Source organism: Carcharodon carcharias, chromosome 4, assembly GCF_017639515.1.
Source record: "Carcharodon carcharias isolate sCarCar2 chromosome 4, sCarCar2.pri, whole genome shotgun sequence".
Classification (NCBI taxonomy): Eukaryota; Metazoa; Chordata; class Chondrichthyes; order Lamniformes; family Lamnidae; genus Carcharodon; species Carcharodon carcharias.
Window position 1 is genome coordinate 64,418,994 of NC_054470.1, and position 18,411 is coordinate 64,437,404.

Sequence of the window (18,411 nt, forward strand, 5' to 3'; positions counted from 1 at the left end):
GGAGCAGAGAGAGAAAATAAACAGGTAGGGAAAATGACCACAGAGCGGGTGGCCATGTGACCCATGACATCTTTACCCAAGGGAAATTTTACCAAAAATAACTTACGAAGAACAGAACTTACTTTTTGCTGCAGGCTAAAATTTCATTACTCTGCACAGTACATCTTTCTGGGTTTTCCGTTTTTTCTAAAATGGTCTTCCCTACTTTTCCTTGGAAGATTTGATTTTCTTGCACTGCTCCCTTAGCTTGGTCCAAGATTGCAATCCCATAGTCGTGAAGAGATTGGATTCTGTTTTTTGTCACCTGAAGCAAAGCATATCTAAGCATTATGTCATGGACCCATCCTATCAGTACATAAGTCATCTCCTATAGTAAAAAGAAACCTCAGGGTATTTTAACATTGACCAGTAATGCAGCCAAAGTAGGCAAGATGGGTAGATGGAGGCATATTCTGGATTGCACTCTAGATGCAAAATATTGCAACTTTATGTTCATAGAAAATAATGGTCTGGCCCTCAAAGGTCGCTAAAGACTATTTAAAATTTTGATGCAGAACCCACCTTCATATCTGCATTCTCGAGAAGCTGCAGACCACATCCGTGATTTCCCAGGATGTCATTCTCCAAGACAGTCCCTTCTCCCTTTGAGGTGACACCATGGCTGCTGTTGTCATAGATACCATTCCCCCGAAGTTCAACTTTGCATCCTGCTTCTACAAGAACTCCACCTACACTGTTGCAGGTGATGCTGTTGTTTGTGATGTGGGTAAATTGACTGCTCTGATAAACTGCAATCCCATTGTCATGATTGGCATGGACTGCGTTGGCTATTATGTTGAGTGTCTCACTGCTCTTTATGTACAGTCCAGCAGCTGGTGAGAAGAAATTAGAGGAAATATAAAGAATATCAGCCAGCACATGAAACTGCAGTAATAATGCACAGATTGGAACAGCAAAAGAGTAACTGGGTGAGTAAACAATAAACCTTTCTATAACCAATTTGCATTATGGTTGAATTGTTGTCTAAATGAACTGATAATTCCAATTATGCCATTTTGGGAGCACCGTTACCACAAGGACTGTGGCAGTTAAGGGGAAAGCAACAAGACATGGGCAATAAATATGGTCTGGTCAGCATCACCCACAGGAACAGGAGAAAGCTTGTTTTGCCATTCTATCAGATTATGGCTGATCTGCACCTCAACTTCATTACCTGTCTTTGATCCAAATCCCTTGATAACCTTACCAAAAAACATTTCATCTCACACTACCTTTCAGGAAAAGAGTATCAGATTTCCACTACACTTCATGCTAAGCGCACCAAGAACAAAACAAAAGCCTGAACAATATGCTACTGGGACCGGTTAATGGAGGGAGAATGTATTATTTCACAGTGATAATGTGACAATGATACACCTAGCCTTTAAAGCAGGTTGCTTGAAAAGTAACAACCCAGACTGCCAATCCTAGTGATGTTTTCTATTACTATCGCTATGTAGTCCCCTGCATACTTTCAGCCTTGGCAAAAGCTATTAATTGTTGAGATGACACTTTTTAAAACCATCCAGAATTTTGAAGAGTAATACGGACTCAAAATATTAACTCTTTGTCTTTCTCTCCACAGATGCTGTTGGACCTGAGTTTTTTCAGCGTTTTCTGTCATGTCTGTTGTGAATCTTTCATTTAACTATCACTATGGGGGATGGGAAAAAGGGATATTCCAACTTTGGCAGGGAATCAAAATAAAGACAGGAGCAGATCAGCCTCCCACTCCACCCAAAGGAAAGGATAATTAGGATGGAGTGTATAATGAACAATTGATCTACCACCACCTGTTTTGCACCCCCACTGAATTACACCAGTAGGTGAAAATTGCCCCACAGTGTGCTTTGCATGGTATGATGCCCCCACCCTTATACCTTAGCCCATCTTCCAATATACATTGAGCAACAATTGGGAGATTTGCTTGTGGCTAAAAAAAAAAACACTTCATCAGAGGCACCTCTTCATTTAGAAAAAAAATTGAAGCCAAAGAAGAAACGGAGTTTTAATTGAATGTGAAAGCAGACCTTGAATTAACAGCACACAAAGTGGTAATTCAGCCCAACAGGGGTCTTTGTCAATGTTTAAACTCCACAGGAGCCTCTGCCCACCTTCAACATTAGGAATGTTCTCACCAAGTTTACAAGTTTCTATTAGAATAAAGATAATAGTTTTATTTCTAATAACTACTACTTTCACTTTCATTATATATTCTCCATCAGCCAAACTGTGATTTTGTTTTAACATTAAATTATCCTACCCTAGCTTTGTGATCAAATGTCTGAAGACATTTAATACTTAGCCATTGAAATCAACTAGTCACATGTTTCTGGCAAGCTACAAACGCTAGTTGCTATAACTCCAATTCCCCACTTACCGCCATTGTGATTGATGTTGTTAAACTCAATCAGTGCCACGGTGATTGGCTTGTGCGATGTGTATCTCTCCTCGTCACTGTCAAAGTCATTTTCCCAATTGATGATCTCCCCTTCATCATTGAAATTCTCATTGCCTCTTTGGTTGTTGAGGTAGTCATTTGCGTCATCTTTACGACAGAAGACAGCCACTCCATAGATATTGTTGCGGCTGATCTGATTATTGGCAATGTGGGGTAGACTAGAGGACATGACCCATACCCCACAACCCTTGTTACCTGCACAAACATTTACCAACAAAATTAATTTCTTAATTTGAGATTCAGAAAACAAAGAACAACTTTATTTGAGATGCATTTGTCCTTTCAGACTTCTTGCTTTTTCTTCTCTCTCTCTCTGGACGTGTGTAATACAAAGAGGTGTACAATTCCATCAGTAACCCCACCCTAAGACTGTGTCTGGTAGCTGATCTTGACATAGGAGATTAGGTAGTGAGTACTGCCGCACAATTACAGAATCTGACCTCATTTGCATAGATATGGCCTTCCCAACTGCCATTTGCTGACAGCAGCTCCCTTGGTCCTGACTGGAAATGGAATCCAAGACCATTCTGGCCACTGTGGTGAGGGGGATTGGAAATCCTGCTTACTCATTGTAAGTAAAGAAAGCAAGTAAAGCAGCACCTTTACAGGGCAATTGAAGTATGGCTGACTGACAGGATGTTAACGCGACTAATACAGGATGAAACAGGAATGGACTTTTTATATGATGCACTAAAACTACAACTTCTGCAGGATTTTTAGATATCAGTCCCTTTACCGGGATGTATGCAAGTCTCTAAAGAAACCTCTACTGTAATTACATCAAGTTTACAGCACAACAACTGGCCATTTAGCCAGCCAAACTAAACTATGCCAGCCTTTTTATCCACACAAGCCTCCTTCCCTTCTTTGCCTAACTCTAACAGCATATCTTACTATTCATAGGAACAGCAGGAGACTACTTAGCCTCTCAAGGCTGTTCCACCATTATTCAATGAGATCATGGCTGATCTGGGACCTAGCTTCATATACCTGCTTTTGCCCCAGATCCCCTGATACCTTTGGTTTGACAAAAATCGATCAATCTCAGATTTAAAATTAATAATTAATCTACCAACTGTTATGACCACAGCCGTGTTTCCCAGATGGAAACTTGGCTTGCCGACCATAACCTTTCTTTGTATTCTGAAATCGAGAAGATGACGTACCGATCTCAGCATTAAGAGGTCCAGTAACACTTTTGCGATTTTAAAAATTAAAAGTAGAAGTTTTATTAACAAAAATAAATGAAAACTTAAGTGCGCAAAATTACAGTTACACAATTAAGGTTAGTCTTACAAAACATTCCCACAAAAAGACTCTACTTGAACAAGTAGATACCTCAAGCCAACACTCCCTTATAGATGTTAACTATAAAGAAATCCATAACATTACATAAGGCAAACTGCTGTAGCTTTAATAAAGGCATACCACAAGACCTCTATCTTCTTCCACTCTGCAGTGGAATCCACTTTAGAATAAAACTGCTTGTTGCAGCTCAAGACTTTTCTAGCTTGACTGGATGGTTGATTCAAACCGCATCCTCTCTCAGCCCAGAGCTCCAGCTATATCCCAACAGCTCAAGCAGCCCTGCTATCTCTCCACAGTAACACTAAAATACATTTTTCCCCTTTCATCTCTGGTTCCATTGTTCTCGCACCTCTTTGAAACGCAAATCCTTCCAAAATATAAAATCCTTTGTCTCTATCTTGTCTTTGCTTTCAGGTCGAAATATAATAATCCCATTACTATTTACCAATGGAACTCCTGCAAAATACAAACACATTTCTTTTCACCTCTGACTCCCCTTTGATATTGAAACAAACTCTCAACTTAATCTAAAAATGCAAATGTTAGACCTATTTACTTGTAACTCAAACTTAACACCTCTATCCTTTTCATGGCTCAACGCCACTGCCCCCAGACAACCTGACTCCTATCAATCTCTTGCCCAGCTTAATTAAATCATACAAATACATACACACACAGAATAACACATTTCCCAAAAATATTTTAAAAAATAACATCCATTCTCACACCAACCTTTATGTGAACAATTGTCTCCTACTTTCACTCCTGAAAGGGCTGGCTCTAATTTTTTGATTGTCCCTCAATCCCAGACTCCCCAACTAGTGAAAATAGCTTCTATCTACCCTATCTGTTCCCTTTAATTTCTTGAAAACTTCAATCAATCACCCTGTAACCTTCTAAATTCCAGGAAATACAACCACAGCTTGTTTGGTAAATCTACACTGTACTCCCTTCAAGGCCAATATATCTTTCCTAAGATTTAGGACCCAGAACTGCTCATGCTGCTCCAGGTGTGGTCTGACCAAGGCTTTGTGTAGCTGTAGCCTGACTTCTTGTATTCTATTCCTCTATATATAAAGACCGACATTCCATTAGTCTTCTTGATTTTCTGTACTTGTTCATAATATTTTAATGAAGTGTACCTGTACCCCACCCCCCAACGAAAGTCTTTGGAGTGCCAGTATTTCTAGTTTTCATTATTTAGAAAGTACCATGTTCTAACCATTTTAGGTCTAAAGTGAATGACCTCACTTGTCTACATTGAAATCCATTTATCAAAGTTTTGCACATTTAATCTGTTAATATCTTTTTATAATTTTATGCTTCCTTCTAAACTGTTTACAACGCCACCTTTCTTTGTACCATTGTCAAATTTAGATATGTAGTTTTCTATCCCATCATCTAAGCCATAATTAATGAATAAAGTGAATAGTCAAAGCCCCAATGCAGATCCTTGCAGGACATCACTTATCACATCCTGCCAATTACAGTACCTTCCCATTATTCCTACTGTCTCCTTCTGCTCAGGCAATTTCCTAACTAGGTTAATAATTTGCCTCCAATCTGATAAACTAAAACTTTAGCTAACAGTCTCTTATGAGGGACTTTATCAAATGCATTCTGAAAATCTAGGTAGATAACATACATTCCATAGAACCATAGAAAAGTTACAGCACAGAAGGAGGCCATTTGGCCCATCTTGCTCATGCCAGCCCGAGGACACCCAGGTTCCTTTCTAATCCCACCTTCCTGCATCTGGCCCATAAACCTGCAGTTTACAGCACTTAAGGTGCAGGTCCAGATACTTTTTAAAAGAGTTTAGAGTTTCTGCCTCTACCACCAACTTGGGCAGAGAATTCCAGACACCCACTACGCTCTGCGTAAAAAAGTTCTTTCTCATGTACCCCCTACACCTTCTGCCACTTATCTTGAATCTATGCCCCCTGGTTCTAGAATTCTCCACTAAGGGAAACAATTTTATCCTGTCCACTCTATCTATTCCCCTCATAATTTTGTACACCTCAATCAAGTCACCTCTCAGCCTTCTTTGTTCTAAGGAAAATAACCCCAACCTATTCAATCTCTCCTCATAGCTACACTCTTCTAACCCTGGCAACATTCTTGTAAACCTCCTCTCCACTCTCTCCAGAGCTATTACGTCCTTCCTGTAATGTGGTGACCAGAACTGCACACAATACTCCAGTTGTGGCCTCACCAGTGTTTTATACAATTCCAACATTATATCCTTACTTTTATATTCTATACCTCTGTCAATGAAGGAGAGCATTCCATATGCCTTCTTTACAACGTTGTCTACTTGAACTGCTCAGGGAGTTGTGTACTTGTACGCCAAGATCTCTCACTTTATCTACCCCTCTTAGTATATTCCTATTGTGTAATCCCTGTAACTGTTTGACCTCCCTAAATGTATGACTTCACACTTCTCTTATGTTAAAATCCTTCTGCCACTTTACCACCCACTCCAAACCATCTATATCGTTTTGGAGATTATGGCTATCCTCTACACTATCCACTAACTGGCCAATCTTTGTGTCATCTGCAAATTTCCCAATCATGCCCCCCATGTTCAGGTCCAAATCGTTAATATATAACACAAACAGCAAGGGTCCCAACACTGAGTCCTGTGGAACACCAGTTGAGAAACTTTCCATTCGCAAGGGCATCCATCAACCATTACTCTTTGTTTCCTGTTACAAAGCCAATCTTTTATCCAGTTTGCCACATTACCCTGAATCCCATGGGCTTTTACTTTCTTGACCAATCTGCCATGTGGGACCTTGTCAAATGCCTAGCTAAAATCCATGTACACAACATCCACTGCACTACCTTCATCAACCCTTCTTGTCACTTGCTCAAAGAATTCAATCAAATTTATGAGGCAAGACCTTCCTTTAACAAATCCATGCTGACCATCCCTGACTAGTCCATGCCTTTCCACATGACAGTTAATCCTATCTCTCAGGATTGATTCCACTAATTTGCCCACCACCGATGTAAGACTAACTGGCCTATAATTGTTTGGCATTTCCTTTGATTCCTTTTTAAACAATGGAACTACGTTTGCATTTCTCCAGTCCTCCAGTACGTCCCCTGTATCTAGTGTAGATTGCAAAATCATCCGCAAAGCATCTGCTATCTCCTCCCTGACTTCCTGCAGCAGCCTCAGAACCAATCCATCTGGCCCTGGTGACTTATCAACTTTCAAGGATTTCAACCTTTTGAGCACTTCCTCTCTCTTTATGACTATCCCTTCCAATATCTCGCAGTGTTCCTCCTGGATATCTACATCCTCCCTTTCCTTTGTAAACACGGAGACAAAATATTCATTCAAAATCCTTCCCACAGCCTCTGCATCTACACACAAGTTTCCATTTTCATCTCTGATTTTACCTTAACTGAACTTTTAGCATTAATGTATTGGTAAAACATCTTTGGGTTATCTTTAACTTTACTTGCTAATCTTTTTTCCTTTCTCTCTTTGATTTCCTTATTTCCTTTTTTAATTTGTCCCTGCACTGCCTATATTCATCTAGGCTATCTGCAGTGCTTAGTTCTTTGTGCCTATCGTACGCTTTATTTTTCTGTTTGAGCTTCCCCTGTACTCCTCTAGACAAACAGCGGGGTCTAAATTTGGCAGTACCACTCTTATTTTTGTAGGCAACACGTCTACTTTGTATAATTATGATCCGCTTTTTAGTGCTTCCCACTGGTTTTCCACTGTTTTATCCTCCAGCAGTGCTGTCCAGTCCACCTCAGCCAAGTCCCTTCTCATTTCTGTAAAATTTGCCTTCCCCCAGTTCAAGACTTTTACTCCTGCCTTATTTCTGTCCTTTTCTATGGTAATGCTAAATCTAACTGAATTGTGATCACTGTCCCCGATATGGTCACCAACTGTCACTTCACCCACTTGCCCTTCTTTGTTCCCCAAGACTAGGTCTAGAATTGCATCTCCTCTCATTGGGTTTGTCACTAATTGGTTGAAAAATTTTTCCCAGACATATTGCATGAGTGTTTCTCCCTCAGTGCCCCTTATGTTGTTTGAATCCCAGTTGATATTAGGGATTCATATTCAGTTGATATTCAGATGAAAGGTCACAGACCTGAAACATTAACTGTGTTTCTCCACAGATGCTGCCAGACCCACTGAGTGGCTGGGATTTTCTTGCCTTGTTGCGGGCAGGACCTGCCACAGGTGAGGCTGCACCCCAGTCAGAAGTCCATTGACTTATGGCGGGAGCGGAAGATCGTGTCGGCGGGTGGATGCAGAAAATCCCACCGAGTATTTCCAGCATTTTTTGTTTTAATCCATATAAATTTCCCTATCCACTACACTAGTCACCTATTCAAAAAGCTCAGTCAGATTCATCAGGCATAATCTATTCTTTACAAATCCATGCTGGCTCTCCGTGATGAGCAGAAAATTTTCAATGTGGTCAGTCATCTGATAAATAATTATAGACTCTAGCAATTTCCTGACAACAGATGTTAGGCTAACTGTTCTATAATTCCCCAGTTTCTCTGTTACCTTTCTTAAAGAGGAGAATGATATGCACAATTTTCCAACCTAAAGGAAGGTTCCTGAATTGATAGAACTTTGGCAGGTTATAGTTTGGACATCTGAAATGTTCTCACCTCCTTCCTTTAAAATCATGGGATGGAAACAAACAGCTCTGGGGATTTGTTGCACTTTAGTGCCATCAATTTTTCCACAACAGTTTTCTTGCTAATGTTATTTTTTGCTGTGTTCCTGATTCAATAACAGTTTTCTTGGGATGTTTGGCAGGCTAACCTCTTCATCTATTGTAAATACTGGTGCAGAGTAATTATTTAGAATGTCCACCATTTCCTTATTTTCACTGACATCACCATTATCAGTTTTCAAAGAACTCAGATTCCTCTTGACCACCCTCTTCTTAACATAATGGTAAAAGTTGTGTTGATTTTGATAGCCCTTGCCAATTTCTCTTCATGCCCCTTTTTCGTAGCTCTAACTATCTGCTTTGATGCCCTTTACTACTCTTTGTATCCTTCCCATTTGCCAGGATTCACACTTTCTTCTATGCTTTTTCTTTTAGTTCCATGTTGTCCCTTTAGTTGTATGGCTGTCTTTTTTGACAAATAAAACTCTTGCCTTTTAGCAGTAAGCACTTGCCCTGTGCCCTTTCTTGATCCAGATTTGCCCAGTTTATGGCAGATAGTCTCTGCCTCATCCCATTGAAATTCAGCCTTACCAAAATCTAGAATCTTAGTTTTCCATGTTTCTCCCTTTCAAACATTACACTAAACTCAACCATATTATGATCACTATTAATGTGCACACATTGTTAGGCTATTAACTAAATCTGGCTCACTAGTAAATCTAATATGGTCCACCTTTTCCCCCATATATTTGCCCTCAAATGTATCTATGTCATTCACTTCAACTACTCTTTGTGATAGCGAATTCCACATCCTCACCACTCTTTGGGTAAAGAAGTTCTTCCTGAACTCTTGGATTCATTACTGACTGTCATATACTTAAGACCTCTAGGTTAGTCCCACTCAAGTGGAAATATTTTCTCCAGGTTTATGCTTTCAAATAATTTTATTAATTTAAAGACCATGATTAGGTCACCTCTTCAGCCTTCTCGTTTCTAGAGAAAGAACCTTAGCTGTTCAGTCTTTCCTGATAGTTATAACCTCTCAATTCTGTCATCCTTATGAATCTTTTTTGCACTTTCTCAAGTGCCTCTACATCCTTCTTACATTATGAGATCCAGAACTGTGCACAGTACACATCAGATATGGCACATGGTTATAGAATAAAACAGACATACTGGAAGCGTCATTTTGAGTAGCTGAAAAGACTAACTGAAGTCCAATTCCAATGGAATTGTAAAGCATCCATAATATTGCAAACAAACCTTAAGGCTATAAAACAATATTCAATAAAGTGCCAGTACTCCCTAATCAAAAGAAATTAGACATAAGTACTCAAATGTGTTTAGATTTCATTCAATATAATTATAAGCTCTAAGTGTAAAAGGTTAATTTCCTACTCTGGCCTTGTCATGACCGTGAAGGAGGGTGTTAACAGAGCACACTCATTTAGGACCATGCAAATTAAATCAGGGAGATTAACTACACCACATTCTCATCACAGCTATGGAATTCACAGTGCAATTTGGACCAATCACAGTGGGAAAATTTACATGAAATCACTGTGAATTAATGACACATTTGTTCAGCAATCCTGGGTAGAAAAGAAGTGAATGACAAAAGATGATGTGATTAAGATTGTGAGGATCTATCAACAATTTCCTATCCAGTTAATAAATCAGCCATTAATTAAAGAAAACAAGATAATCTGCTTTTAGTGTTCACTTGATAAAAATACAGCTAAGAAAGCCTATTTGGCCCCATCTTAGGGCAACTGTCCAAACACTCCCCTGCACACCCCTCCCCCCACCACTCCTGAGTGTCATAGAATCTTATAGCACTGGAACAGGTCATTTGGCTCATCATGCCTCTGCTAGCTCTTTGAAAGAGCTATTCAACTAGTTCCACTCCTCTGTTCCTTCCCCATAGCCCTGCAATGTTTTTCTTTTTAAGTATATATCCCATTTCTTTGTTCCCCCTCCACATTAGAACATCCAATTGTTTCTTAAATGATCCAAGGGTTTTCATCTTCATTACTCTATCTAAGTCCAATCAACGCGTTAACCGCATTCTGAGTGAAGGAATATCAGACATAAATTTGCCATTTATAAGTTTGAATCTGTGTCCTATTTTCCCACTCTGGTGATTTAGTTTAGAGCAATTCTCTATTCTACCTTTTTCATGCTGTTTACAATGATGTAAAGCTCCACATAGTCACCTCTCAGGCATCTCCTTTCTAGGTGAAAAGCCAAGGTTACACCTAGGTTTACCTTAATTTACACCCTTAACACTGGGGTGGGTGGGGGGGGGGGGGAGAGACGGGGTTTAGCCTTTTGGCTCTTCTCTGCACAGCGTAATCAGTTTGTCTTGTGTCTTGGTGACCAGAACTGGACACAGTGCTCAAGGTGCCATCTGACCTAAGCACTATACAGTTTGATCATTAGCTCCTCTGACTTGTATTTTATTATTTAATATTGTACTGTAACTCTTTCGCGTACAAACACGTTTCCACCTGTTCCTATTCAGATGAAGTTACATTGTTTCATAGTTTGCCATTGTGAGATTTCAACTCTTGATCTTGGGGTTACAAGCCCAGTACCATAACCACTTGGCTATTTAGGCCAAGCTCGAATTGTAACCCTTTCGAGTACAAACACGTTTCCATCTGTTCCTATTCAGATGAAGTTACATTGTTTCATAGTTTGCCATTGTGAGATTTGAACTCTTGATCTTGGGGTTATAAGCCCAGTACCATAACCACTTGGCTATTTAGGCCAAGCCAAATATAATGTACTGTAACTCTTTCGAGTACAAACACGTTTCCATCTGTTTCAGATGAAGTTACATTGTTTCATAGTTTGCCATTGTGAGATTTGAACTCTTGATACTCTTTTTGAGTAAACCTGTTTCCATCTGTTTCAGATGAAGTTACATTGTTTCATAGTTTGCCATTGTGAGATTTGAACTCTTGATCTGCGGGTTACAAACCCAGTACCATAACCACTTGGCTATTTAGGCCAAGCTAAAGATGTAACTCTTTCGAGTACAAACCCGTTTCCATCTGTTTCAGATGAAGTTACATTGTTTGCCATTGTGAGATTTGAACTCTTGACCTTGGGGTTACAAGCCCAGTACTATAACCACTTGGCTATTTAGGCCAAGCTCTATAATGTACCGTAGTTTAACATCCTATTGGGCTTTGTTGATTGCAACTCTGCACTGGTTGGGCATGTTGAACATTGCATTTACTAAGACCCCTTGATCTCTTTAAACTACTTCAACACCATTCCTTACTCCAGTGGCCCAGGAGCACTCTGTTCTGTCGTAAAATACCTAGAAACTATTCCAGGATAGGGTGCCCTAGGGTGCCAGGTTATTGGTTACTACAATATTTTCTCTTCTGTCTTGATTTGTTATTTGCAAAATGGCTGTTTCACCAGCAATCTGTCTATTTTGGGTCGATACAGCAGCAGGATGAAGGAGGTAATGAGAGTAGGCTTGTATGGAATATAAATTCTGGCATAGACTTGATGGGCCAAATGGCCTGTTTCTGTGCTATAGAGTCTATGTAATTCTGATCTGTATTCTATAAATTCCTTTCAACATTATGGAGATGTTTGTCACATCATTAATCGAATAGAACATCTTAATTCATTATCCTTAACCAATCTGCACTGAGGCCAGAGAAGTTAGCAAAAACGAACTTACTTTGAGATTTGATTACACAAAACACAGAAACTTAAAGATGAGCTGAAATATAATCTGTTGCACCCTTACCATATATGGTATTTCCTTCTATTAACCCTTTCCCTCGTTCACCCACGACAACTCCATCCGAATAACCGTAACAGATGAGATTCTTTCTCAGAATAGGATCTCCTCCTCGCCGAATATCTGCACCTCCCCAATGATTTTCACGTATAATATTTTCTAAAATTGCAACGAAATGTTGGTAATACGACAACCAAAAAACCAGTTGAAATGCAAACCAAGTTAAATGTCATGGAAGAACTTACCCATCTGTAACCAAGTAACTGAAATCAGTGGATTTTTGGTGGAACTGACAGTGTTTACCCATTTATGCCCATCTCTGGGAGTTGGAGTTGAACCTTGGTAGAAATTACTGGTGCATCAGCAAAGTGGGATGCACATAAAACTCTGTAAGGAATGGGGCAGTGATCAAGATGTATACTTGCTGGGAAAACACTACGCTGTGCCATTTCCAAGACCCATGACTATTTCAGTAGCCCTGTATTATTCTCTTTTATCCAATATCCCCCTCCTCTCCTGAAGACTGACCAATGCTCACGCATGCTTCTATGAGCTGCACACACCCTGCTCTACCTATTTTTCATTTGTGGATCTAAACAGTTAATGTTGTCAGGTTATATGACAGTACGGAGCATCACAGCTGAGGCCAATCCTGCCCTAACCTTTGCACTTCTCCAGTAGCCCCCAATTATTTTTGTGCTTCAGTTAACAGAAGAGCTCCAAACTCCAACTATAAGATCAAACCATGAACACAGTCAAGAGTGGTATACTGCATGTGGGGAAAGTTTGTAGACAGCCCTCTCCTGATGGATGCAGTTTTTTTGAAAGGTTGTGAACATTAAGCGGGAACAAAGGTACTCTTCATTCCAAAACAACAAGTACTTCAGACTTGGAAAAGATTATACAAACAATAAGGTATAATAAAAATACACACCCCTCCTACATCATTTTCTTAAAAGACAGTGTGTGCTTAAGTCCTTGATAAAATATAGAATAGCAAGATAAGCACAGACTCACAGAATACTTAATTCAAGTATTTGTGCCTTGGTTAAAAAGCATAGTATTTTCTGTGTTGTAAAGTTGCATACTGACCTAATATTTGGCCCCTTCCATTTTCATTCACTGCAACACCTGCGGCAAGTCCTTGATATATGTGATTCCCACTGTGAATAGACACATTATCAGCTGAATACACACTACATTAGGAAGTGTTACTGTCTATATTAGTGGTGGTTAAAGGGAGAAATCTTTGACCACACCTGTAAATTCACCACTGGCACAACCCAAGATCCCAGGCTTAGCCCCCGATCGCATTCTCTCTTTTAAGTGCTTCTCCTTTGGAGTGTCACTCAGAGGTTTTTGCATGCATATCAATGACACTCGTTGCTTTGAATGGGTGAGTGAAGAAAGAACTTAAATTTATATAGCGTCTTTTATGATCTCAAGATGCCCCACAGCCAGTGAAGTAACTTGGATGTGTTGTCACTCTTGTAGGAAACATGGCAGCCAATTTGAACTAGCAGAATCCCACAAACAACAATGAAATGAAAACCAGTATGACTTAAAAACAGATTGGTCAGAGAGGTAAGTATTGACCAGGATCACCTGAAAGGGCAGATAGGACCTTAGCTTAACGCCTCCTCAAAAAGACAGCACAACATTGCAGCACTTCCTCAGTACTGCACTGAAATGTCAGTCTGGATTTTGTGCTCAAGTCTTGAGTGGGACTTGAACCCATAACCTTCTGACTCAGAGGCAAAAGTGCTATCACAGAGCCAAACCTCAATACTGTCAACCCCAAAACTTGGGTTAAGGTAATATTGGGACTAAACAATGTTACTATCTGCTTCAGATGTCATAAAGATGTTCATTGACTTATCACCAACATCTTTATAACCTAGAATTCATGCAAAAACAGTCATAGCATAGTCTAATGACTGTTTGATGGTCAATTTTATTATCACAACAAGTCATTTATAATTGACTTTTGAAAATAAATACTCAGTACCTAAGCAAGACCTTAGTTTGGGAATATTCCATAATATTCTTTCAAAAAAAATCAATGCTTTGAAACCATGTTTTAACAAAACTCAATGAAATGGCTGATATCAAGGTTTCCAGACTTTTTACAGGTCTAAATGCACAATGTACCTTTTTCCACTGTTACTTTTTAATGAAGATGTGCAGATTACATTTAACTATTCATGATATACACACAAAGGCGGTAATGCCACTTGGGATTTGTAGATTCAGCAATTACTCTTGACAAAAACACGGTGTATTGCCTATTTATACCTCAGGTGCTAAGAAACAAAATGCAATTCTTAGTTAACACAAATGTATTCAAAAGACTTCAGGTCATGCAAATATCTTTAATGATCAGTCAGGCATTACACAAACCCTAGGAATCACAGCTGTGCCTGAGAGATTAGGACCCAAATTACAGAAGCTGCAAGTGAGACACTCACCACACCACTGGGTTTCCATTATATAAAATGTAGATGCCAGCTTCTTTATTTCCATAGATTCGATTACTGCGAATGATGCCTTTTCCATTTCCGAGCACAACAATCCCTGAGCGATGGCCACTGTGTATCTGGTTACACTGCAGAGCAAAACAAAAACAGGGAAACACCACAACTGAGCATTGCTGCATGAATGCCATCACTTCTGCCACGCAGCACTAAAAGACCCATTGTTGTTTCTGAATATTCAGACTCAAACTGTTAGGCCATTATAAAATAGCTCAGATACAGCTCTGTTTGAGTAGCTGATCCATGCAGACAAGGACATCTCTCTTTTTGCATCCCCAACAGATTCAGCCCCCAAGTTTGTGCTGCTAGGAATAGGGTATTGCACACAGGTAAGGCACTCTCTGAGATTGGGGTTAAGGAATATTGTTGGGCTAGAATAGACGGAGCCTTACTCTCCAACCTAGACCATGTTTTGATGTTCAAGGTAGCCAAATGTTTCAGTGTTAGGGTGGTGGAAGCGTGCATTAATTAGCCTCAGGCCATTTGTTCCAGCTCCCGATCACAATTCAATGATTCTTCTCTGATGTCAGGTCATTACAGAGCTGCATTTGTCTGTAATTGAACTCCACCTAATGCCACGACAGAATTAGCATCATCAATCTTCATTCGTGAAGAAAAAAAGTCAGTTGATTTCTAATCAATATATATGTTTTGATTATCTAGGTCTCTTAACATGAGTTTGTTTTCATCCAACCCAATTTCCTAATCTAATGAAAAAAAAGACTTAAGCAGTAGAGGAAAAAAGAATAGGAGTAGGATGACTCAAAAATTGTTTTTTTTTGCACCTTTCGTACACATTGGCTGTTGTGGAGGGAAGCATTCACCACATTGAACAGCCAAAAATGGGCTAGGTGGAGTAAGTCACTCTCTACTGAGTCCCAACAATGAGTGGAGTGGCACTTCCATTTTCCACATCAGCCTTGCTCATCCATCACCTTTCTCAGTACAATCTCCAATTTAATGGCAATTTACACAAATTGGAGGTTCCTTTGCATTATGAGGTGCTGGGTCATTAGGACATTGCCCAAAGTCATTCACATAGAATCAGAACTGTCAGAAGAGTGATGCAGATTTTCATCCCATCAGTTTGGGCTGAATTCAGATTCAGACATTAAAAGGTTAAAAAAAAAGGGGAACACACTATATTATCAGAAATGTTAAAGTGATGGTGTTACTACAAAGGAAACAACCTACAAACTATTTTTCAATGGACATTAAATGGAAAAATATTCTTATGAAATACTTTTGCGAAGCAAATTCTGATACAACCAGTTTAAGTAAGTTCTGTTTGGGATCAAGAGCTACACTGAGCTTGGCTGCTTGTCAAAATCAATGGTAGCAAACACAAACAAACAGCCAAGCAAAACATAGGGTTAATTACCAGTATCAAAGGGTTGGCTCCCTTCCGGATATCAATACCAGCCTCTGAGTTGGAGTGGATGTTGTTGTCCGCGATTAGACCACCTGCTGCCAGTCGTAAAAAGATTCCTGATGCTTTGCACTGACTAATTTCATTCTTTATCATTATAATCTGAAGGCGAGAAGCAGGACCATTAGCTATTTACCAAGCAGAGCACATTTGATTAATACTAAAGTACAGTAGCCAACCATGTTTACAAACTATCAACTACAGTATTAATTCATTAAATAATTCTATTTCATGGACATTCAGCACAAATGGTCAGCATTGGCTCAGTGGTGACACTCATATAAGAGTCAGCAGGTTTTGCATTCTTACTTCACTGATTTAAATAGGTAGCCTAGCTCACACTTCAGAGCAGTACTGAGGGACTGTTGCACTGTCAGAGATGCCATCTCTCGTATGAGACTTCAGATTGAGGCTCTATCTCAGAAACTTTCTCTAGTTCTACAATACTCTGAGAAATCTGCATTCCTCCTATTTTGTCCACCATTAATGGCTGTGCTTTCATTTGAATAGTACCTAACCTCTGGAACTCTCTCCCTAAACTTCATCCCATACCTCTCCTCTAAGAACTTCCTTAAAAATCACCTCTTTCACCAAGCTTTTGGTCATCTGTCATAAGGCCTCCTGTTTTTAGCTTGGTGCCAATTTTTGTCTGATTACTTCATGGCTATGGGAAGTTTCATTACCTTAAAAGGTGCTATATATATATGCAAGTTGTTCTTGCGGACGTACTGAGCGAGGTGTTTTAGTGGGAGAATTGGGGGAACAGAGAGTATTTGTACCTCTCACTTTTTTCTTAATAAAAATCACCCCCCCCCACCGACTTAATTTTTGGAGCAATATTTTGGACTGCATTTTCTCACCAGCCATTCCAAGCTGTTATTGTCCAACTCCATGTTAATATGCACTGCAAAATAAAAAGGCAAAAACCCTCAACACTTAAAGAGCACTTTAAAAATGTCTCTGAACAGGTTTTTGTCCCCCACAGCAGTACACACTAATTGCCTAAAGACACAATAATTTGGATTATTTCTTCTGCACCACTTGTTCTACCATTTTTTTTCCTTTGATTCCATGTTATAGCTTGGGTCAAAACTATGGGTTAGGATTTCAAACTCTACTGCCTAACAAATGTGTGCAACTTATTCAATATTAGAATTTGGACCATTTTCATTCTACTTCAAAGTCGCTTCTACAATAAATTGTAAAATTGCAGCTACAGAATGTATCAAATGAACACATTATGTGAATCACATACTACATTTGGTTAGGGAAAAAAATGGCAGTGTGGAAAGGAGCGTTTGGAGGAGAAACCTCCACAATAATAATGCAAAATCTCTCAAAATGGACACCTCGAGTACCTTACAGTGGCTTGAGAATGGCCCTCATTAAAAATGACAGCACGAGGAACTGGAGGCAATTTTTGTGACCTGGCTTGATGATTGGTTGGGAGCTAGGGAATACAGAGTAAGGATAAAAGAAATGTACCGTGATTGGCAGGATATGACAAGTGGTACTCCCTGGGGCCTGTACTAGGGCATCAGCTGTATACCACATCTATCAATATCTTGAATGAAGGGTTTAATATCTAAATTTGTAGGTGACACCTGAGGCATGTTAAGTTATGCAGATGGGAGCAGCAATTGGGAAAACTATGGCAGATGGAATTTAATGTGAGGATGTGAGAGGTCATTTATTTTGGGTGAAAAAAACAACAAAGTGGACTTATTTTCTCAATGGTGAGACACTAGAAGACTACAGAGGACACAAATCATTAAAAGTCAGGTACAAAAAGTAATGAAAGAAGACTGATGAAACTTTTGACCTTTACCTCAAAGAAGTTAGACTTCAAAAAGTCTCGGCCAGGTGCTGCACCTCAGGAAAGATATATTGCCTCGATGAAAGTACAGTGCAGATTCACCAGAATGAGACCAGGTCTTAAAGAGTTAAAATATAAGGTCATTGGCAAATGTAACCCCACTATTTAAAAAAGGAGGGGTGGGGAGAAAACAGCGAGTTACAGACCGGTTTAGCCTAACATCAGTAGCAGGGAAAATGCTACAGTCTGTTATAAAGGATGTGATAACATGAGACTTAGAAAATATAACAGGAATAGACAAAGTCAACATGGATTTATGAAAGAGAAATCATGTTTGACAAACCTACTGGAGTTTTTCTGAGGGCATAACTAGCAGAATAGATAAGAGAGAACC

The 18,411-nt window shown here is 39.5% G+C and overlaps 1 protein-coding gene across 5 annotated transcripts in view; it reads right to left on the reverse strand.

Moving 5' to 3' along the window:
* Positions 1-18,411, reverse strand: part of fbxo10 (F-box protein 10) — an 82,120-nt gene that overhangs the window by 17,452 nt on the left and 46,257 nt on the right. For 4 of the 5 annotated variants that reach the window (XR_005942777.1, XM_041185844.1, XM_041185846.1 and 1 more), the window contains exons 4-10: positions 16,154-16,303; positions 14,707-14,843; positions 13,331-13,401; positions 12,245-12,397; positions 2,420-2,695; positions 562-872; positions 123-304 (exon numbers count right to left, since the gene is read on the reverse strand). Coding sequence is in view for 4 of the 5 variants with exons in the window: in XM_041185844.1 (XP_041041778.1) it covers positions 123-304; positions 562-872; positions 2,420-2,695; positions 12,245-12,397; positions 13,331-13,401; positions 14,707-14,843; positions 16,154-16,303 (1,280 nt within the window). In the remaining variant the exon portion in view is untranslated. The remainder of the gene's footprint in view (positions 1-122; positions 305-561; positions 873-2,419; positions 2,696-12,244; positions 12,398-13,330; positions 13,402-14,706; positions 14,844-16,153; positions 16,304-18,411) is intronic. The other variant, XM_041185845.1, reaches the window with a different exon arrangement.